Source organism: Coenobita brevimanus, chromosome 53 (genome assembly GCF_032717465.1).
Source record: "Coenobita brevimanus isolate Jiangsu-jjx chromosome 53, ASM3271746v2, whole genome shotgun sequence".
NCBI lineage: Eukaryota > Metazoa > Arthropoda > Malacostraca > Decapoda > Coenobitidae > Coenobita > Coenobita brevimanus.
Genome location: NC_137006.1, coordinates 2,542,961 through 2,566,332, shown reverse-complemented (window position 1 = coordinate 2,566,332; position 23,372 = coordinate 2,542,961). Strand labels below are relative to the sequence as shown.

The window sequence follows — 23,372 nt, the reverse complement described above, 5'->3', positions numbered from 1 at the left end:
GAAGGGGGTGAGGGGCACTGTTTCTTATCCAGTCACTACAGATTGTCCCAAAATATTAAGTAAATCATCCAGAGATAGCAGTTGATGAAAGGAAAATGGCAACTATCCCCACACATGAAGCACTGGGTTGGATGAATTAGTTCTCCAGTAAAAGAAAGTGTTTTTCCCCAGCCGTACATATCATTGCCCTCAGGATTCGTAAAACATGGCTTGAATGTGTGTCGTGGGGCTGTCCGCCAGATTCATGCAAATTGTCCACAACATTACATACTTCACATGGACACATACATACATTCCTACATAAATACATGCATGCCCTATATATATATATATATACAACAAAGATTGGCTATAATTCTGTCTTCCTTCATGTTGACAGTACTTGTATCTTAATGTTACATATATTTTTCTTTTTCTTTCAGATGATGAGGGAGAGGGTGAAGGTGAGGGCGGGATGGAAGCCGAACAAACCAAAGACAGCGAGGGCGGGGAAGGGACTGGGGAGGCGCGGGTACCAGTGAACGGAGAGGTGGCGCAATGCCCCTCCCCCAAGAGACCACAAGAACAGTGGGCAGGGCACACGGAGAGTAAAACCCCTCCCTCCATACCCCAGTTGGCCTCCCTACCTCTCACCGTGTCATTTGCCACGCTGGATAATAAAAGTGCCAAATGTGTGGTTAACAGTGCAGGGACGCAAGTGTCATCGCCGAGTGCCATAACCTTACTGACGACAGTGACCAATAGTGCCAACCTTAAACGAGTGCCAGGGGCCGGGGAGGGGCGGAGGGAGCGGGGCCGGGGGGAGGAGGATGGGGCAATGGGGGCAGGGCGGGGCAGCAAGGAGGTGGCCTACACATGTCCAGTGTGCCAGGAGCCATTCAAATCCAAGAGGTCCTTCAATGCACACATCATTGTCCACTGTCAGGTCAGTTAGTGTTTGTTGTTGGTTCTTTTTACAATATAGTAACTCCTGTGTTGTAAGTTACCTATTTTATTGTTCATTATTATTCATATTGCAGCATAATTTTATCAAACTGTTTATTCAAAGCCATACAAAGCCCCTTTAATCCCCATTTTTACCGGGTAACATTCTTTTTACTGTCTAATCTATCTGTCTATCTATCCGTATCCAGGTGCTTTAATCCCATAAGGGGTGGCCACAAACAAATTGCCTCCATGTCACCCCGTCCTCTGTCATTTGTCTGCCCACCCTCCAACTAATACTTGTCTCTCTCATGTAGTTCTCCACTCCATCCCTCCATCTCATCCTCAGTCTCACTCTCCCCCTCCCCTTCCATCTCACTGACATACACTCTTCTGGTCAGTCTCATTTTCCACCCTCTCAGAGTGATATTTTTGTTGTTGCAGCTGGTGAATGGGTCGACGGGTGGAAGCAAGAGGGCGTTGGAAGTGTCTATCAGTCCATCCCCAGAGAAGAAGAGGATCAGGGAGAATACCATCGTTGACCAGGTGGGTTCTTTGGTGTTGTAAAAGCTCATCATTGTTGTTTCTGTCTTTCTCATTATCATCATCATCACCATGATCATCACTGTTGTCATCATATCATTATCATCATTGTCAGCTTTATTGTCAGTTGTCGTCATTACTGCCATCTGCATCGTCATCACCATCAAGATCCCAGTTTCTTTTCCCACATAAGGATGGGGTTAGGTATTGTCCAGAGAAGGAGAAAACCCTGATTGATGGAATACTGTCAGAAGCACACCCAGAGAAATGAGCCACCCTCCCATTCACTCAACAGTGTTTTGTTGCACAGGTTGAGTACAACGACGGAGGGTACATGAGTGTGGCGGAGGAGGGCAGTAGTGTACCGCTGGACTTGAGCTGCCGCGGCCCTTCCTCTACCAGTCCTCACCACCTTCCTCCTCGCCCCACCGCTGCCTCCACCCCTGATCTGCCGCAGGAGACCCATGTACCTCGGGGCATCCCTGAACCGCCCCTCAACCATCCAGATACAGTAAGTTATCATTATATGTTGCCTTTCGGTGCCTTCATGTGATGGCACTGATGAAATCAAGCAGTGGAGTTGCCCAATGATTCAAACATCCCTGAGCTTCCTCCCTGTCCCCCAAAAGGATTATGGTGAGCTGCAGAAAAGGAGAATCGTCACCCTGCAGTCTATTAAGGTTACACCCATGTGGACTTGGGACTACAGTGTTGCCTGATTTTTTTTTTATTCCTTTTTTGCAGTGTAGTCCACAGTAAATTACAAAAAGATTGCCCATTAAAATTTCATTATGACCTGAGAAGCTGATTTACCGCATTATCGAAAGGTGCTGGAGGGGGATGCATTCATGTGGTGGCACTGATGCAGCCAGGTGGATCTGCTGCCTATTAATACAAATGCCTCTCAACTTCTTTACTGGTATCCTGCAAGAGGAGGATGGTGAACAGTAAGAGAAGGACATCAGCCTACAGTCCACTGGGTTTGGGTTCACATGTAACCGAGCCCGGTGTCACAACAAAAACAACTCCCAGGTTACGGTACTAATTGTATGAAAATAGAGTTGTGATATTTTCGAATACATCTATAACATACAGGGTGTCTCTTGAAGTTTTCTAGATTCTTAAGGTTATTCTTGGGTTCATTTTGAGTACAAAATGCTGTATCAACATGGATTCAGTTCTATACCATTGTTGAACTATAATTACGGATGGCCTTATGAGTGCAAATGTTATCCCTCATAATTAACCCATAAGGTTATTAGCAGTTGTAGCTCTGTAATGTGTGAGAATTGGAACCACACACAGTAGAAGTCCGATTTTTCGGCATCTATGGGACCAGGCAAGTGCCGAAAAATCAAAATTGCCAAATTATCAAAAACCCTACTCACTCAGTACCTTATATGTTTCGGTGAACACTATCATCACTACTCATATCACTACAAATGTGTTTGGAGAGAGTACTGTATACTGTTTGATACTGTACAATACTGTAATGAATACAGTACTATACATGAATATGAAATACAGGTATAAAGAAATTAGTGAACATACTGTATATAAATGTAATGGTACAGTAGGCCTACAAGTTCACATGCACTTACCTAAACTTATAGTAGGTTCCTTATTTACATATGTACAATAGAAGGGGTTGATTGGAGTCTGCTACTGCTGGAAGAAGTCCCCAGCAGTAGAGGGAACGAAAAAAATCGGAAAATCTGCCGAACGATCAGAGATTTTCGTAAATGGGACTATTTCTCAAAACTGCTGAAATGTCAGATTTGCCGGGGAATTGGATACCGAAGAATTGGACTTTTACTGTATATATATATATATATATATATACTGTATATATATATATATATATATATATATATATATATATATATATATATATATATATATATATATATATATATATATATATATATATGTATGTGGAGCCTCTGTGGTACAGTGGTAGAGTGTGCGTTTTGTACACGGTTGGACCAGGGTTCATGCCCCGCCAGGGTAATAAACGTTGGGAGTGTTCACCTGGCCATGTACCGCATTGGTGGACACAAGGGGTGCTGTGGTTGAACCAGTGTTGCTTACTGTAAAGTATGCTTGCACCCAGTCAGCTTGCGCGGGCCGATTACAATTGGTTCACAGACTACACACACATCCAAAGCCACTCCAACACTACAGTTACACTTCCAAGCACTTCTTACCCTACATACAATCTCTACCAGACAGCCTAAGCCACTTGGTAGAGATACATTGGCTGTATCGTCCCGACTTCAGTCGGGATAGGCCGGTCCTGCAGTGGATACTCAAACGGCTGATGATGATGATGATGATATATGTATGTATGTATATTTTTTCTGTCTCTCCCTTAAAAATCACCCCTTGGAATAAGCTCTTAAAGTTGATAAAAAAATTCCATGGGACACTTTTTTTTTTTTTTATATAACTGAACAGAAGAAGGAAAAATAAATGAATAAAAATAAATAATCCATACACCAGATTACTGGTGTCCTCTGTTCATAAAATATCTGTAACAGTTAGACTTGAACAGCTGTGGGTTGAAGTTTGGAGGGAAACAACTCTGGGGAAGCGAGTTCCAGAGAGATGCAGTTCGGGGAATGAAAGAATTCTGATAGGCAGAAGTTCTGCAATATGGCTGAGTGACATTCTAGTCATGAGCGCTACCAGATGCCCGTGTAGCACGAGGGAAGGCATGGAGAGGTGGCATCTTGGACACAACTTCGTCTGAGCATTTGCCATAAAAATATCTGTAAAATAATGCAAGGGAGGCAACATTCCTTCTTACTTGCAGGGGAGGTTGTTTATTTGTAATGGCAGGGTTGTTAATAATTCTAACAGCTTTGTTCTGAATTTTGTCTAGTTATTTTAATGCAACCTCTCCCATCCATTCCACAAGGGTGAGCAATATTCAAGCTGAGAGTGCACATGACTCTTATAAATTATAGCCAACTGCTCATCAGCGAAGAAGTTACGGACTCTGTACAATAATCCAAGTTTTTTTGAGGCAGTTTTAGCAAGTGATCTAACATGTGGGGTCCAGCTGAGGGCACTGTTAAGTGAGACACCAAGAATTTCAATACTTTTGGAGATGGAAATATTAGTAGCACTGAAGGTAATGTACGAATCTGGCAATATCTGTCTATTAGTAAATTGTATATACAGTATTTGGTTTTACTAGCATTAAATGAGACAAGGTTGTTTTGTCTCCATTCACTGATTGTAGGTAGGTCTTGATTTATGGAGATGGCTGTACTGAGTTGAGAGGTAGAGATATTAGACTTTGTAAATGGATATCTGAGTGTGAATGAACTATGTAGTGTTGAGTGGATGGGATTATGGGTGACAGATAAGAGATCATTAATATGAACCAGGAATAGGGTTGGCTCCAGAACTGATCCCTGCGGCACGCCGGCGTTAATTGAGTGAAAATTGGAATATACATCATCTACTTTTACTCATATTTTCCTGTCACTAAGATATGAAGAAAAAGGAACAAAAGACGTTAGTCCATAGCAAGGGAGTTTGGACAGCAGGGAATGGTGCCATACTTTGTTGAAAGCTTTAGAAATATCAAGAGCTACTGGATGAGTTTCTCCATGTAGATCAATTGATTGATGGATGGTATGAGTTAAGAGATTGAGAGTGTCAATGGTGGATCTTTTGTGGCGAAAACCATATTGTCTATCACTAATTAAGTTGTTGGATTCAAGATGTTTAACAATGTGCTTATTAATTAAAGTTTCAAATACCTTACCAAGAGAAGATGTGACAGTTATTGGTTTGTAAGCAGAGGGGTCAGAGGAACTTCCTTTCTTCGGAATTGGGTGGATATTGGCTTCTTTCCATGAATTTGGGAATAAAGAAGTACGTATACATAGTCTGAATAATTTAGCTAGAACAGAGGCAAGTTCAGGGGAACACTTTTTCAAAACAATTGGTGGAATTCCATCTGGGCATGGAGCTTTGGTGATAGGTAAATTGTTTAGGATGGATTTTACGTATCTTGTCTGTATTTTAAGTGGGGCAATTTCGGGAGAGTCAAGTTCTAGTACTGGGACATTCTGGCTGGTATCGTCTGTGGTAGAGTTTCTGGCAAATGTACTGGTAAAAATAGCCGCTTTCCGATGCTGGTCATTTGTAATACAGTAATCCCTCTAATATCCGGACGCCCAATAACCGAACATCCCCACTAACCGAACCTTATCGTCCTGGGATCAAACATTCCCAAAATGGTCCGAAAATCCAAAAAAAATGGAAAAAAAATCGATTTTTTGCCGTCCGTAATTTGAACTTGCCGCGCGCGCCGCGTGAGAGCATTGTTTTGGTTCGTCATTCCTCCGACGTCCGATAGAGCGCCGCTGCATCCTCCCCACTTCCCGCCTGTCTCTCACCGCGACAAGACCTACGCTCTTCGTCATGGCTGCCCACGTGCTCGCTTTTGTGGTGGTGCCGTACTTGCTGCAAGGCCTCCTGCTGCTCTCTGCCCTACTCTTAGTGTGTGTGTGATGATGGCCCCGCCTCCTGAGAAAAGGAAGAGAGTGGTGTTGACTCTGGAGAAGAAACGGGAGATATTGGAGAAGGTTGATGCGGGTTGGTCTTCCTCTCGCATTCTCCGCGAGTTCAACCTGGCCCGGTCGACTTTGTTTGATATCAAGCGTTCCTGAGACAAGCTCATGCAGTACACGGCTGACTTCTCGTCGAGAAGCAAGCAACGTGGAGAGGAAGGCAGGTTTACTCCCAAGTATGCAGAGATCGACCGCTCCACGTTGATTTGGTATCGACAGCAACGTGCAGCTGGTGTGATGGTAATGCGTGGAACAGGCTGAAGGCTGCTGCTGAGAAGTTTGCAAGGCTTCACGACGCCCTAGACTTCAAGGCATCCGAGGGTTGGCTCTTCGCGTTCAAGTTGCGACATGGCCTTACTAACCGTAAAGCACATGGCGAAGCATTGGACGCTAACGAGGATGGAGTGGACGAGTTTCGGCACAAGGTGAAAGGCTTGATCGACAGGGAGGGCCTCACTCTCGGTCAAGTCTATAACGCTGACGAAACTGGCCTATTCTATCGCTCGGTGCCAACGAACACTCTCGCCGATGAGACGGAGAAGCGTGTACCTGGCCGCAAGCTTTCTAAGGAACGGATATCTGCTTTGTGTTGTGCCAATGCTAACGGCATGCACCGGCTTAAGCCCGTTATTGTTGGCCGTGCAAAGCAGCCTCGGTGCCTTCGTGGGGTGATGGATGTCCTTCCTGTCGTATGGTACCATTCTTTGAAAGCATGGTTCACAGCTGTGATTTTCAAAGACTGGTTTCACCATCACTTCGTCAAGGAGGTCATACATTACCAGACGAAGACACTGGGAATTCCTCGCGACCAGGTAAAGGCTCTCCTTCTCTCGACAATGCACCTGCCCACCCGTGCGACAAGGACTTGGTTGCTGAGAATGGCCGTATTAGGTGCATGTTTCTGCCACCTAATACGACTGCTCTCATTCAACCAATGGACCAAGGAGTGATCGTGGCAACAAAGCGCCTGTACCGTCGGAAGTTCCTGGACGAGGTGATGGTGGTTCTCGAGGACGAGGACGAGCGCAGGGAAGGACGTGACACTCGAGGCAAGCGGACTTTGGAAAACCTTCGCCACTACAACATCAAGTCTGCGCTGTACAACTGGGCTAGTGCATGGAAGGAAGTCCCTGTGAAAACTCTTGAAAATGGTTGGTCTCGTCTGCTTCTCGGAACAGATGTGGAGTTCGATTTCCTAGGGTTTGATGTGGATGACTTCCATGCACGGCTACGTACGCACGGCGACGATGTTGATGTGGACGATGTTCGTGAGTGGTTGGACGACGACGAGGGCGATCCTGGGTATCAGACGTTGTCTGATATCGAGATCGCGTCTTCGGTTGCTGGTGTCAGTCCCGAACTTGAAGATTCCGACGACGAAGGCGATGATGATGCAGACTCCGCCCAGCAGGACACTACTCCAGCCATCCCCAAGCTGAGCGCACTCCGGGAACATCTAGAGTTCGTCCTAGACTACCTGGAACACCCGGACTGCGACAGGGAGATGGGGCCCTTGGGACTCGTGGAGGAAGTGCGTGCTTTCCGGCAGCGCATCATCAATCGCCAGAATCGTCGGTCCTTGCGTCCAGTCAACGATTGACAGTTTTTTTCAGGCCCGTGACCCCCGCTGTGCCAAGCCCTGGTTCCACTCCGTTGCCTCCCCAAGACAGGCCCTCATGCTCCGAGCCACAGCCCAGCACATCAGCTACAGTGGAGTCACCGCTCGACGTGAGTTTGCGGCTGTCTTCAGAGTCTTCTGTAGTCGGTACGCCATCACCACTACCCACCGATGCACCCCTTGGACGCCTGCCAGTGATACTCTCGGGCTCTGACAGTGAATAAACAGCAAGAACTTCTCCACTAGACCACACGGGGAATTTTGAGTGTTGTGCAGTGAAAAAAACGGTGTGTTGTGTTAAGGTTTTCAGGTTGGGAGAAAAGACTAAGTAGAAAAGAAATTTAACGTAACTAACCTTCTTTGTTTTGGCTTTGGAAACTTAAAAAAACTTGGGAAAAGTTAATGTGCAACACTTAAATTTAATGGAACATTATTTGGACTAAAGTGAACACTGTGAAAAGAACGGACTTCTGTGTGTTAGTGACTAAGTTCAGTGCAAGACTTCAGGAAGAGTGTAGTGCAAGTGCTTCAGGAAATCGTTCTTACTGTCAGAGTCCGAGAGGAGGCGGTTATTCATCGAGGTGGCCAGGGACTTGCTGTAAGTAGCCAAAATGTTTCATGTTGTACTATTTTCCATACTATATTTACCAGAATGTTTCATATTGTATTTTTTCCCATACTATACTTACCAGAAAGTGTCATACTGTACTTCTTTCCATACTAAACTTACCTCATGCATGTGCAGTAGGAATGTGTTTTTCAGAGTTCGGTTAGGTTCGGTTAGGTTAGGTTCGGTTAGAGTCCATAAGTACCAGAATGTTTATTAATGTATGAACATACTTCTAAACCCACATTTTATGTGTCTATTGCATTTATTTCAGTCATTTATGTGCCTTATTGGTGTGATTTGGGTGTTAAATAGGTGCTATGCATGTCCGGAGGGAGTTGTATAGGTGTTTCTCTGTGTTAGGGTCCGTAAGTACAAGTCCATAAGCTGGGGCCCAATATCCGGACAAAACCAATATCCGAACCTACCGATGGCTCTATTGATCCGGATATTGGAGTGATTACTGTATTGCCATCTGAAGATTTTAGTGGGGGAATGGAAGATGACTTGTTAAAGTTATTATTGAAAGAATTAAGAGTCAACCAGAATATTCTATTGTACAGTAAGGCCTTGTAAACTCCATACAGGTCCTCAACCACTCTGTGCTTTCTGACCGGGGGCCGCTAGAGGACGAAAACGAGAATCTCGTGAATGAGGCGCGTGAGAGGGAGAAAGCGTTCTTCAACACAGCGCAGAATGAACAGTACCTGACGGAAGACTCGAGTGGCCTGGACCCCCCACCCCCCTTGCCACTGTACGGGCCTGGGGGATGTGTGCGTCGTGTGCGTGTCAGCAGTGACGAGGGGCCGCCCATGGTGTACACAGTTAGAGTACATGCTGAACAGGTAGGTGTACTGAAAGTGTTGAGTGTGTTGCTAAAAATTACCATGTTATGTAAAAATCGCTTAAGTAGGGTTAAGTGCCGGCAAGAAAGATTATGTATTTATTTTTAAAAATCATTGATGTCAGTTTAAGTCTTTTTGTTTTATGGCAGTTTTGTGTATCATGATCTTGGGCCATTTCCCTGCTCAGTCGTCTAGCCTGGAGGTCTCCACAGCAAACCTCACCCTACCTCTGGACATTCTTTCCTTCACATTTATGCCTGTGATCCTTCCTCTTCAGCCAGTCTCCCTTCCTCCCATTGTTAATGTGTCCAGACCTTCTTTGCCTACCAATCTGCATCATTCTCTAATATTTCTTATGACAGATATCTCTCTCACAGTGCACTGTTCTCATGTCTGTCACTCAAAGCAGTTTAAAGAAATAAGTTATAGATTTAAATAAATGCATGTATTAGTTGTTTATGGGGTGTATCTGTGTGCATTAAATGTTGGTCATAAACAGTGTAAAGAAATAAGTGATAAATGCTAGTGTTAGTTGTATCAACATAAATGTTTTGCTGCACTTACAGCTTTATAATGGCACTGGCATGTCATGTGAAAGGTACCCCTATGTTGTTTAACAGCTTTATGATGAAAAATTAGTTAAATGACGACATAGTGTATACATCTGTTTAAAGTATGCTATGCACGAACATCCACAGCCAAGTGAAACAGAGTATAGCACATTTGTATATGTACTGTATATTGTATTGAAAGTATTATGTGCTAGACGTACCCCAGACAGGCCTACCACTTTGTTCTCCACCACAGGTGCTGGTGACAAGGATCTTGGGCGTAAACGATGAGACTGGGGACAAGATGGAGTTGTACAAGTGCTTCCTGTGTGGCGTGGCGTTCCCCTCAGTGTCGCGCCTCCAGGCTCATCTCTCCCAACACAAACAGCGCTTCGTCTGCTGCAAGTGCAATTTTTCCTGCGACTCCAGGGTGCAGTTCTCATACCATGTTCAGCGGGAACATCTGTCTCCTGCCATCCAGTCACACAGGTGGGTAGAAAGTAGATTAGGCATGGTTTGAGAGAATATATTTTATTCATGCAACCTACACAAGAGTTTGGTACTGGAGAGGGATACCATCATGTGGTAACTGGCTGCTAAGTGCCTGATTAAACAACATCCTTCAACCACCTCCCTGTCTCTGTGGACTGCAGGAGGAGGGCAGCTTAGGCCTGCAGTCTGCTGGGTTCACATTTCAAATGAACCAAGGGCTTCAACTACACCAGTACATGGGGCTGTTTGGCCAGACAGTCTAGGGAACAACTGCTATACCAGTACATTACTATTACACTTTGTTATTTTTTTTTTTTTTATTTATTTTTTTTTTTTATAACTTCGGGGGAGACAATCTGAATGTGAAGATGTAAATGAAAGGTATAACTCTTACAAAGTTGAACAAAATAATAATAGTTTGGTGGGAACATTAGTTTAAAATGATAACAATGTAGTGAAGGGGTTGATTATTTCACTGTGATGACCGTATGAGCTTTCCCACTCATATGTTGTTTATAAAAACTCCAACATGCTTGCAGATGTCGACCTTTGGTCACTTAATGGCAGCTCTCCACATTGCTCAGTCTCTGGCAGCCTCTGTTTTCAGTCTCTTGTCCCTGAAGTCACACTCTGTGACCTCGTCTCAGGTCTTTTTCTGTCTGCCTCTTGGAACCCTACCCCCAACACACACACTTCTCATTTCCCTCACCCAATTGTCATCGTCCATCGTCTCCACATGTCCAAAGTATCTCTGCGTACCCCTTCTCATCACGGCACCAATACACTCCAGTCTCATCCTTCCTCTCAACTCCACAGTCATAAGCCTAGCCCCCAGGCCTTGCATTCAAGGATGCACTACACATCCATCCTAGTGGCAGGTAAAATGTCTGGTATTTGTCAATATTGAGATACACAGATGTTCTTATGACCAGTTCTCTATTGTTAGTCAAATTTTGATTGGCAGGACAGACTAGGAGTTTGTCAAATCTTCCTCTGCCTTCTTTTCAATCTATAAATCTTAGTTGTGAGATGAGACTACTGCAGGTTGTAATTACTTTCTGCAGGAAAAGGAGCGCAAAATCTGCCCTTGCCTAGTTCTTCCTGTAACAATGTATCTAAGTTATGATGGAGTTGATCATAAATGTGTCTGAGAATCCCACCCCAGAGTTATGTCAGAAGCTACAACCAAGGGCTTGAGTGGTGGGTGAATGAGTGTGTGGTTCATTTTAACTAGGGAGACTTTTGGTTAGTTACTCCTTCTGTCAGGTATTTCTTTGCTATTTGGACCTTACCTTACCCCACATGTAGATGGAAAAAAGTGGACTGGATGATGATGATTAGCCAGAGTAAAATATATAAGATTTCAGGTGCCATTTAAAGATTTAAGAAGTTTCCCAGCAGCAAGAAAACCATATGACATTAGCCAGGGTAAAATAAGGTCAGCCAGTGCAGTAGTAGTAGAGTAACCCTGATCTGTCTGCCCAAGCAGATCCCATCAACTGCTGGCAACTGCTGCTGTACAGGCATCCTATGCAGGGAACCAGTGTTTCCTTGTGTACACCTTTCCATACTGATACACAGGGAAGAGTGTGAATGTTTGGTTTCTGGATGGATCCAGCAATTGTCCCTCCACCCACTTAAGAGGGGCAATGTATAAGAGTTAAAATGAGAAAGAAAGCCATTCAGATTCATAGTGAAAAGAATCCCAGTTGGAATGATGGCCTAAAATGGGTTTGATCCCCAAGATAAATGGAGGTTTTCAATCATGTAATGCCATCAAAAGAAGTGGTCTGGTCATCTGCCATTAACTATACTAGACTGTGGTGGTAGCCTAGCCTCAGGCCCCTACACTTTGAAGGGGGTAATAAGGATGAGCTCTGTTATTTATATAGTATGGTATAAGGTTGTGGAGGTGTGCTAAAACTGTTGTGAGTAATGTCAATATTGTCCATTTGTATCTACAGGGAGGGGACTGAGGCTGTATGTGAGCTAAGTGATGACTCAAGCAGTGCTGAGAACACAGTGACGGTGGCAGCGCTGCTTTCGGCATTGCGGGAGAAAGCACAGGCCAGCAGGACACAGCAGACTGAGGGTGATGAGGAAGAGGAAGAGGAAGAGGAGCATGGCAGCGAGGATTCCTACCCGATCTCGCCTTCCTCTGAAACTCAGGAGAATGCAGAACATCAGGGAGGTGGGGTGGGGGGCGTCACTGGAGAGGAACCCTTCAAGATGTACACATGTAGATTCTGTGGCAAGAAGTTTGACCGGGCATTCTCCTGCAACAGACATGAGCGCGTACACACAGGCTATAAGCCGTGTTTCTGTCGAGTGTGTGGACGAGGATTCTCAGAGCCGCGGAACCTGAGACATCACGTGATCCGATTCCACAGTGATGGATCCCTCAGACATCTCATCAAGAGGGACAGACGGAGCCGCCGCGCTGAAGATGATCCTCCAACACCCGCACTCTCACCAGGTCCATTGAGGTATGGTGGAAAATGCAACAGTGGGGTTTTTGTTTTGTGTTTGCCCACTAGGATCCTGGAGCCTACCTCACCCCATTCATAGGTGGGGGGAGAAAGTCTATATGATGACGTTATTCCTCCTTTCTCTCCTTAGATCTTCCTTTCCTTCCTCTTCTCCTTCTCTCCCCTTGCCTCACGTTCACATCAGCTGTTGTCAGATAATCATACTCCTGATCTAGTAATTCTGATAACAGGTTCAAATCCCAGTGTCATTTATGTTGTTAGTTTAAGAACACTTCTGTAATCTTGGTCATGTGCTATAAAAATACTTTTGCTGTTGCCAGTGCACCGTACTGAATGTGGTGGGCAAGCAGTACCTTAATGATGGCATGATTTGTTCCATTAACTCCCTCATTTGGGGTGTTGGCACTACATGTAAATAGGGACTGCCCAGCTTCAGGGAACAAACTAACCTTACTGTGCCTAGTGTCCAGTACACATTAAAAAAAAAAAAAAAAAAAAAAACTACTTCTAGTATACATCGTGCTCTCTTAACCTCACGTCATCCACCACAGGTACCCCGAGGCTCCCACCAGACTGAAGGACATGCTGAAGGAAACTGCCAACAAGCTCATCTCAAGCTCCAACATCGACATGACCGGACTCTCTGGCAAGACCACTGGACTCGAGATAACGCTGACAGGAAAGGCCAGCAGTGAGGGGAAGGTGGCTGGGGAGGATGTGGTGAAGGGGGAGACACAGCCACCTTCATCATCGCCATCACCACCAGCCGACGCAGGGAAGGAACCCGATGTTACAACAGCTGTTACCACCTACACCACCAACCTTACCAAGATCATCGCTGCATCTCTTGACAGTGAGTTGACAGGGTGTGAAAAAAATTGGTGAAGAATTTATATAAGTGTTAAATGATTGGAGAAAATTTACACAGATTCAAAGGTGAGAGGAGGTGTGGTAAGGCAAAAAAAAAAAAAAAGAAGGGTGGATGGAAATAGTGAATAATTTTGTGAGAAAGCATGGTATGGAAGTTAGAATGATGAGGGGACCAAGTTAGTTGGGTGAAATATTTACAGAAGAGCACATGACAAGGACTAGGCACCCCCCCCCCCTTTTTTTTTATTGATCATTGATGGATTGTCAGTGTCTGGCAGGTGTATGTGAAGTGCTTAAATAATAATAATAAAATACAGCATGTATAGACAGTTACTTATCTTAGGTGGAACCAGGATTCAGGGAGTTTGAATGATCCTGGGACTCATTTCACAGGGAGGAGAGGTTTGATAACTGAGAGTAGAGCAGTGATGGAGTCAGTGGAAGCAGGTAAATATAATGGTCATGTGAGCATTGGAAGTCATCATCATCCTCATTATCATTATATAATCCTGTTAATCATTGGGTTGTGCCATACTTCAGAAAAACCATTACTGTACAAGTTTCCTGCAATAATGATGAGGAAAAGGGTCTTTGGCAGCAAGGGTAGTATGACAGAATTTCAGGTTAGGAAGTTGCTGATGCTGATGATTATCTTTTTAACCCTGTCCTGTGATGGGGGTTCCCAGTTGATAAAAAGATGCCTTAGATGCTGACAGAATCCCCTGCTTTGTTTCAGACTCCACGCGGGGCTGCCGTCGGCCGCCCACAGAACCCCCCCGGCCAGACGAGCTAGAGCCGGGTGAGATCCGACTGGACCGGCGCACCAAGATAGTAGACGATGGGGAGCTGGGCAGACGTTTGGTGGTGTCCGATGATGCTGGGGATGACCCACTCGACCATTCACCGCATTTCTCTAACTATGCACCAAGGTCAGTGGAGGCTTGCAATGGTAACTGTGGTAACAGTTTAAGGTAAACATAATACAGTAAAATAGTAAAATAAGATGTCCCAAGGCAGTGAGGGTATTGGAGATTGTTTTAACACTGTCATCATGAAGATTTCCCTAAAATCAAATAAATGTGACTGGTGTTGTGTATTCGAAAACAGCCATGGACATACGGAGATAATGAGTTCATAATGGTGGAAAGCTTATCTATCAGTACACATAGTGCCATTATTGTCATCATCATCATCATCATCAAACCCTTAATCTCACCCTCCAGACTGAACATTGTGCAGGAACCAATAGACCGAGAAAAAGCTCTGCTCCCAATCACAGATGACATCGGGCGCACCTTCTTTGAGTGTCCGTACTGCCACAAGCTGTTTGGCAGCACCTCCGATATGAACAGGCACCTTGACTTTCATGAAGGTATGTTTATGCTGCTGGTTATATTAACACAGTAAGTCCTCATGGGTGCTGGAGAGGGATGCCTTCACCTGGTGGCATTGATATAACCAGCCATCTCCATTAGTTAGTCATACAGATGTTCTTCACCTCCCTCCCTTTCCCCCAAAAGGGGACAGTGGATTGCAAGAGGAGAGTAATTTCAGCCTTTGGTTCCCCAGGTTCACATTCATAGAAACCCAGGGTCACAACAACAAAAACAAGAACAGGTCCTAGGTATGAGTTACCTTCTTTGACTGTCTGTTTTTGCTGTTAGCTCCACAGTAAATTTAAGAAAAATTATACCTCACAGAATTGGTGGTAGCCATCCAGTTACTACCGTACCGTGTATCATCTTGAGTTAATCAGAATAACACATATGATTTCATGCATAGCACTAGAGAGGATTATTCAAGATAACCTTGAACTCAAGAACTGCTGAAATTTCTTAACTGAATAAGTTTACCTGATGTTGAACTTAATGAAACACAGAAGTACATCTATAGCAGTGAGGAGCATAAATGTACATCACCTGTGTTACAGACCTGCGACCATACAACTGTGAGTACTGTGACTACTCAGCGCGTACCAACAGTCAGCTGAAAGTCCACAAAATGAGACATGAGGGTAAGATGTTTCAGTGTACCTTCATCATTTTTTTACAGTGCTGGAGATGGATGCCTTCACGCGATGGCACTGGTATAATAAGGCAGCTCTGTTGTCTGGTTATTCAGTTGTCGTGCTCCCTTATTATTCGCTGAAAGGCTTCTCTTTTTGGAAATTGTAGAAGAGCAGCTTCATCCTGTAGTCCACTGGGCTCATGCTTAGATGAGCCTGGGATCACAACAGTAATAACAAAGACCATAACTTTTTAAATACCACCTGTGGTAGGTTGCTGTGTCTGAATCCTAAAGCTCACTGTCATCATAGCAGTAGACAGTTAAGATTACAGCATGTTAAGAAAGCATTAAATTGTGTGATTTTCCGGTGAATGTCTAAGAATGTGAGGTATGAGAATTGAGGAAATATTGGCATTGATAAGGAATACAGATGGATGGATTAAATATGTATCAAGATGGACTTGACAATTTTGTCCTCTTTTTCAGATCTGAAAATTGATGAGAAAAGGTTATGATGGGATCACTGAGTACTGGGCTTGGTGTATTTTTAGGTGTGGGAATATCTTGAGGAGCAGCCCTGTCTGTTTGCCATTCGATTCCATAGACTTTAGTCAAGTCTCATATGGCAGCCCTGATGGTTGTTTTGTTGATGAGGACTAAAAGCCATTTGTAAACAACTCCTTCAGTCTGTGGACATTTTTTTTTTTTTTTTTAATTGTTATCTTCTTATGATGTTATTCAGCCTGGGAGAGCATTTTCACATTGGAGGACTTAGACCCTACATTAACTCATGTTTGGCATTAGGGGCTCCGCAAACTGAATAAAATCACATGAAAGTAGGAAGAATAATTGTTATATCATTTTAATTAAGTGGTGCTATAATTGTAATGGTGTGTCTCCTCAGGTATCAAACTGTACAGCTGTGATTTGTGCAACTACAATGGTGTGACGCAGAGTGACCTGAACCGACACAAGAAGACACAGAGCCACATTGCACGCAGTAAGAACATCTGCTCCATGTGTGGCCTCGGCTTCTACACTGCCTCGCAAAAACAGGTAAATAACATCTATCCACCGTAACCACTTCCACCCAGCGACATCTTACAATTTTATTTTTGTTATACAGATGTAATGTTATGTGGTGTGGAAGAGTTTTCATACTGGAGTACAGTATGCCCTCGTTTTAGGGTTGGAACGTGTTTTTAAAAATGGAGCATATAATATAACAAATTTAGCGATTTTAATGATTGTGTAAGGGAGAAAATTATCCTCCAGTGAGAAATCAGGCATCACAGTGATCAGATAAGTGAAAGACAATTATAAAATGAAAAATGATGCTAAAATGTTACTGTCTTATTAGTAAATGATTAGGGTCTGTACTTAGATATAGCTTTCATTAACCCCTTCACTGCTCAAGGTCTTTTATAAACTGAACAAAATCATCTCTTGGTAACAAAAGCAAATGTGAGAAAAAAAAAAGTCACCAGATTCAAGAAGTTAATGTGGTGCAGAGTTTCATCCATCTGCACCTTATTTCGCATAACTTGGTGGCAAAATACAATAATACTAGCTCTTCATCTTTCGCTTGGCACTTTTTTGTGACTAATTCCATATTCCTGTGTTGAATGCTGAGTGGTAACATTAGATTAACAGTAGAACATGGTACAGTACTAGTTTTGTAGAGCCACAGTATTGTCTTTTTCTGCCACTGAGCTGTGTGAAATAAGCTGCAGAAAGATGAAAATTTGGGCCAAGGAAAAGTGAACGAACTACAGTAGGCTAATAGGAACAAACTGGTGTGTGTTTTTATCATGTGTTAAAATGATGATGGTGATTATAGTGTTAAGGTGACTATCTCCCTTCTAGGTTCATGTCGTCCAGTGCCACCCGGAGGTTGAAGGCGCCTCATCGCTGATCCAGATGAGCCTCGGTCCCCCTGTTGCCCCCCTCCTCTCCAGTGCTGATTTCCCTCCCCCATCAGTGCCCCCACCAACTCCCCCTCCCCTGCCCCATCCCACCGCTGCCACAGCACAGTGAGAGTAAAAAGATATATGTACTTGAGGGCTTAGAATTTGTTTGGGTGATATTTTGTGAATGATCCTCCAAAACAGGCAGAAAATCACCCTAACTATATGTCCTACTTATAGATGGTCTGAGAAATACTCCATAATATTTAATAAGGTACCAGGTTTAATTTTTTCATGATGGACAAAGCAAGACAGGTGCAGTATATTATTAAGGTGTTGTGAAGTACTGAAGAAAAGCATGATGTCAGAATTTTATGAGGTACTAAAAATGTATATGGTGGAATTTTCTAATATACTGAAGACAAAATATTGTGGGATTTAAAGTACTGAAAAAAAAAAAAAAATCATTGGGAGGGTTTGTCAAGTCCCCTCAAAAAGAAGTGTTACTCTGGTGTTTTGCAAAATGAAGGGGAAAATGATTTATGTTTTTTTTCTCTAAATGCTGAAGAAAATATAAATTTCTGCCTGTTTAGACCAGTTGTAACAAAAAGAGAAATCAGGAGGTGAGTTTTGGCATCATTGCAAGTGGTCAGATAGTGTGATGCAGTAGATGTAATGTGATACAAATGATTGCCAAGTCCTGTACAAAGTGACCAGAAAAGGGGGAAAAAAAGGAACTCCCAGCAAACGTAGACATTAATTGAAACTCATTAATTTTGTGCAAGTATGTGATAAGGTGGTGCCATCATTATATATATATGTGATTTATGGGCATTCTGCATTATGTGAGGATATAGATATTTGCTTATAAGTGTGTGTGTGAAGTGATACACGGTAAACACTGCTGGTTAGTAAAAGAAAGTTTGTGGGTGTTGATTATTAGAATCTGGTTACTACAAACTAAACTGATTTACTAGAAACTTGTGGTATTCCGCACTTCTTCCCATAGACAAGGAAATCATAGCTTTGAAAAAAAAAAAAAAGGATAAAACAAAATAGCAGAATATGTTTTTGTCTTGAAAAAAATGAGGAGAAATGGAGATAAAAAATATATATTAATGATGTTTCGTCCCAGTCACCATCTCCCCAAGTGAAGTACCGTGAAGTATGGTGTTAGCACTGGTGGACGCACTGTAGGGGGATAACCGTGCAGTGTCCCCAATGTTGATGGTTATATAGATAGGAGAAAAGGATGAAGGGCCGTATCATAAGTGGTATAGGAGACTTGTAGCGCCCTTCCTCTGATTTATTTTGCATATTACACCTTACTACGATCATGCATGTTACAGAGAAAAACTGCAGTAAGTTCAGTACCAAATTCTGCTCACTTGGCGTAAACTTGCCATCCCACCATCTTGAATATTGAGCTGTAACTTGAGATTAGCACTAGAATATGGTGCTAGTCACAAAGAAATTCTACCATCTTTTAATATTGAGCTGTAGAAAGAGATTAGCACAAGAATATGGTGCTAGTCATGAAGAAGTTCAGTGGGAATGATGTTGAATTGTATTACTGTATTGTCATATTCTGCCATTGAGCAATGGGAAATAAACTCCAAAAGGACAAAAATCTCTGCCTAGCTAAAGTGAATGGACTACAAAAAATATGTAACAGAAAAGAGTATATCAAGGTGTAATGTGCATATTTAATCACTAGAGAAAGGGGAAGGTGCTTTGAATTTTCCTAAAACACTTAAATTTTGGCCCAGTGTTATATTTCCAAATGAATCACGCCATTGCTGAAACATTTTTTATACAGCCACCATAGCTATGCACTGATAAATGCCTCTGCTGAAGGGCCATCATGCCTGCAGGTTACTAATTTGAATTTCCTGTATGAAAGATGTTCTGTGCACTAAATTTTCAGACACACAAAAAAAAATTATATTTTCTAACACTTTTGAGAAGCAAAAAAATTCACCTCATTGTATATAAGTATTGTGAAAACTTCTGAAACACATTTTTTATATTTATTTTACAGAGCAGCCATTAAAAATATGCAGAGTGGAGTGAGTGTTGGTACAGTAAGACACATATTCTCTCTGTTAAGTTGGTTCCTTGCACCTGTTCCTCGCTGGTTTATCCCTGCTTATTGCACATTAGTTTTCTCTTGTTTGTTAGTTTTGCAATTTATTTTGGTACTAAGAGTATGAAATCTGAAAAAGACTTGGGATGACATCATAGAGTGTGACCTCAGGGAAAAGGGATTGAACAGAGAGGCTGCTAGAGATCAAGCAGCATGGAGAGCCACAGCTAGGTAATCAAGGCCATTGCATGCAGACATGTTGGATAAGTGAATGAATAAGAGACTATTAAAGTGCAGTATGCAAAATAAATATACCAAGGAACAGGTGTTAAGAAGCCACCACACCTACAAGAGTATGACCTCAAGACACGTTACCTTAATAGCTCGTGATGCAAATGTGGTGATGTGTGATTTGTATTAGCACAGTGGTGGAGGTACAGTACAAGAAAACCACAGTTCCCCTTTTGTTGCAGTTGTTGTTCTTGGGTATTTTATTCAAAGCGAAACTAGAGTTTTTTTTTTTAGCCGAGGGGTTTATTAAGGGACAGCCAAGAGCAAAAATTATTGGACATGTCATTGCCAGCTGTGCCAGTGGACGGTGTTAAATGAACTATTTTTATGCAGTGGGTCTATGAAGCAGACTCCAAAAGAGCAGGAGGAGGAAAAATACCCTCTGTTATTTGGGGGCAGGAGAAATTTGAAATGTTGGACAGTGCTGGCAGATAATTGTTGCCAAACTTTTGCTCATGGCTGTACTTTTTAACCTGGCTGCTAGGATAACCAACAAATGAACAGCATTGTTTACTGTTGGCCTGACTAACATAGCCAGTTGCATCACTGCAACAAAAAGGATAGTAACAAAAGAACAACTTCAGCTTTTCCCTTGTCGTGGAAGAAATTTTTGTTGTATGAATGTCTCAAACACAAGCTAAATACTTGAGCTTACTCTGTCATTGAAATTGCAGTGGATTACAGTTCCTTGGCATGATATCATATTTCTGATAAACCATCACTGAAATAGTCCTGCTGGAGACTATAATTTTTTATCATTTCACACAATGAAGGAGGTACCATCAGAAACGTAAGTTTGCCTAATAATCCACCACTTCTAAATGTTATTACTGTTTAGTTACTAACACTCTAGAACTGAAGGAGTCTAAAATGTTTTTCTGCTATAGAGAACTGTTAGATATGGTGATGATTAGGCTATCATCATCATCTCCAATGGCTTGGTTCCTCCTGGGTATCCTCCAGTACGGAATGTCCATGACCGAATCGCCTCCAGGTTATTCTTCCTCTTACACTTCTCTCATCCTTTTAGATAATCCCCTTCTTCTACCTTCTTCCACCAGTTTATTGTTCAGTCCATCCATCATGCAATCATCATTTGTCCCATCAGGAGTGTTACTGTGTGTTTTTTTTTTTTTTTTTTCCCCAAACCGCATAGGGTCTGCTTCAGCCTCTTTTCAAAGATGTATTTGGCACCCAGTCTATGAGTATTCTTTGAATATGACATCACCATTTCAATTTTTTCCCTTTTATCCAGTCAGTGGTTCTGCATCTCACTTATATTTCCCCATCATCATTATCCTCATCATCTCTGATGCCTTCCTTGCACCTGGGAACCCTCAAACAGGGTGCCAGGTGGTGGCCAACATATTGTAAATGAGAAGTAGACACGGTGGAATATTATGGGTACTTATGACTGATGGTACAAGAGTAAATGCTAATGTATTCCCCTGAAATCTACACACCAATGTGGAGCCATGAAACACGTGACTGCTGGGAAAGTTTTTTCATGTCTTTTCCTGTAAATATAAACTCAGTACCTCTTATGCTTTAAATGTTCCACACTGTTCACCAACATTGCCAGGCATAAATGTATTTTGGATTGCTTTTATTTTAGTTTTTTAATTCTTTTTTCAGTAAGATTATATACCAAGGCAAAATTTTAAAGTACAAAATGTTTGCTACAAAGGTAAACTTTGCCCATAACCAGGGAAGGAGGAAAGTTAGTCAAAGATACATTAACCTACTTATGTCAGTGTAAAAGTTCACAAAGTCTTCAGGGCCACCATAATGCTCTAATGATGTAGTAATATGGGGCAGTAATGAGTTTGTTGGGTAATACACCAATGCCACAACATCACCATGCAAGATATTTGTCAGTTTCTTGAAATGTTTTTATTTTAATAAGGGGAAATAGCATATTTTCAATGTATAGTACAGTATATGCATACTATAAACAGAAACTAATATTTAACATACAGCTTGGTGTTTTTATGAATGTTTGGTGTTACTCTACAGTTTCAATAATACAGCATTCTACTTCATTCTATGATAACCAAAGCTTGTTGTTGTGTATGTGTCTAATAACTGGTGGGAGAGACTGTTGCCCGTGTTATTAAAACTGAGATGGAGAAGGGGATGACAGTTCCCACCCCACCTTTTTTTTTTTACTTCATTTTTAAAACTAAGCAATCAGTCTATAGTCAGATGCCTTATTCTGGAAGGGGTGGCCACAGACATATTACTTCCATGATACCTTTTCCTCTGCCATCAGGCTACCTTCTCTCCATCTCGCACACCTTTCTCTGATAAACATCTCCACCGCATTCCTCTACGTCATTCTTGGTCTTCACCTCCAGTTCGTTGATCTCTCATTTTCCTTTCTGTTCACTTGGCCAAACCATGTCAAGGTATTTCTCCTAATGCCATCTAGCTCATCCACATCAACACATAATGCATCTTCAAGCATGACAGAAATCATTTTAATAACTGATTTTTTTGCCCCGTTGCTGATTGCCTTTTGTAAAGTGGAATGCAATTCAGCCATTCCCTGTTTTTGCAGGTGTTTTAAAATCAACCATTATGTATTCGGGGCTTCACTACACCTCTGTGCTCTCAGTTTTAATAATGCAGCCATAAGACACTGTGCAGTTGATCAAAAAGCTATGAATATTATGAAACACCTCAAGTTCTGATGCAGGCCATGAATTTTCATGGTTTTTATAATCATTCAGGGTTCTTTACACTCTCAGGCATTTACAACTCTCATCCAGTTCAGTTAAGCAGTGTGGTGTCATCTGGGAGGGAATGTGAGAGCTGTGCTGACTGTGAGAGGCTTCGTGGTGGCAGCATTAACACTCAGGCTCCATTGACTCACTCTCAGCTGTGATTTTGTATGTCATCAGCCAGAATTAAGTAAGAGAGTTGTCCCAGCTCTGAAAAGCTAAATGTTGACAGTACTAATATTGTCAGGCTTCCATTCTCTCTCAGAGCTGGTTAAAATCACTTGACATTAGCTGAATATAAGACACAAACACGATGATGATCATTACGGTGATGATGATGATGATGATGATGTTGATGGTGATGATGATCCGACCATGAGAGGGGTAATGCAGTAGCTGTGTTACTGATGAACTACAGTGCTGGCTTGTAACTGTCTATGATAAAAATATATTTAGCAATGCAGGGGATATTATATTGAAAGTTACAAGATGTACTTTCATCATTGTTTCTTTTTTGAGTCCTGTACTTCAGACATGTTGTATTGAATTATATTGATGTGTAGACCAGCTCAGTAGTGCTTTTTGCTGTAGTCATGCTTAATGAGTTCTCAGGAATTATTGATGTTATTCAGAGATCTGATAAAAAGTGTATGGCAGTGTTGAGTCATCCCATCCAAGCACAAACTCCCACCTTACACCTGGGTTATATTTTCATGGACTCGTGAGGCTTGCTGGCACCCCTTCCTTACCAGTTTACAGTGTATCTCTTATTTTGGTTAAGTGGATTAGGGTTTGCAGTCTATAAAGATCAAGGTTTTGTGATGGGTGCA

General features: G+C 42.5%; 1 protein-coding gene across 1 annotated transcript; it reads left to right on the top strand.

Moving 5' to 3' along the window:
- Positions 1-454: 454 nt before the first annotated feature.
- LOC145400706 (uncharacterized) lies at positions 455-22,706 on the top strand. Its single transcript, XM_080273142.1, has 14 exons — positions 455-925; positions 1,369-1,470; positions 1,778-1,978; positions 8,869-9,126; positions 9,934-10,166; positions 12,134-12,655; positions 13,210-13,511; positions 14,265-14,457; positions 14,752-14,900; positions 15,459-15,542; positions 16,440-16,591; positions 17,402-17,568; positions 19,484-19,521; positions 22,552-22,706. Exons 1-14 carry the CDS (start codon positions 455-457, stop codon positions 22,704-22,706), a joined length of 3,027 nt encoding a protein of 1,008 aa, XP_080129268.1.
- The last annotated feature ends 666 nt before the right edge of the window (positions 22,707-23,372 follow it).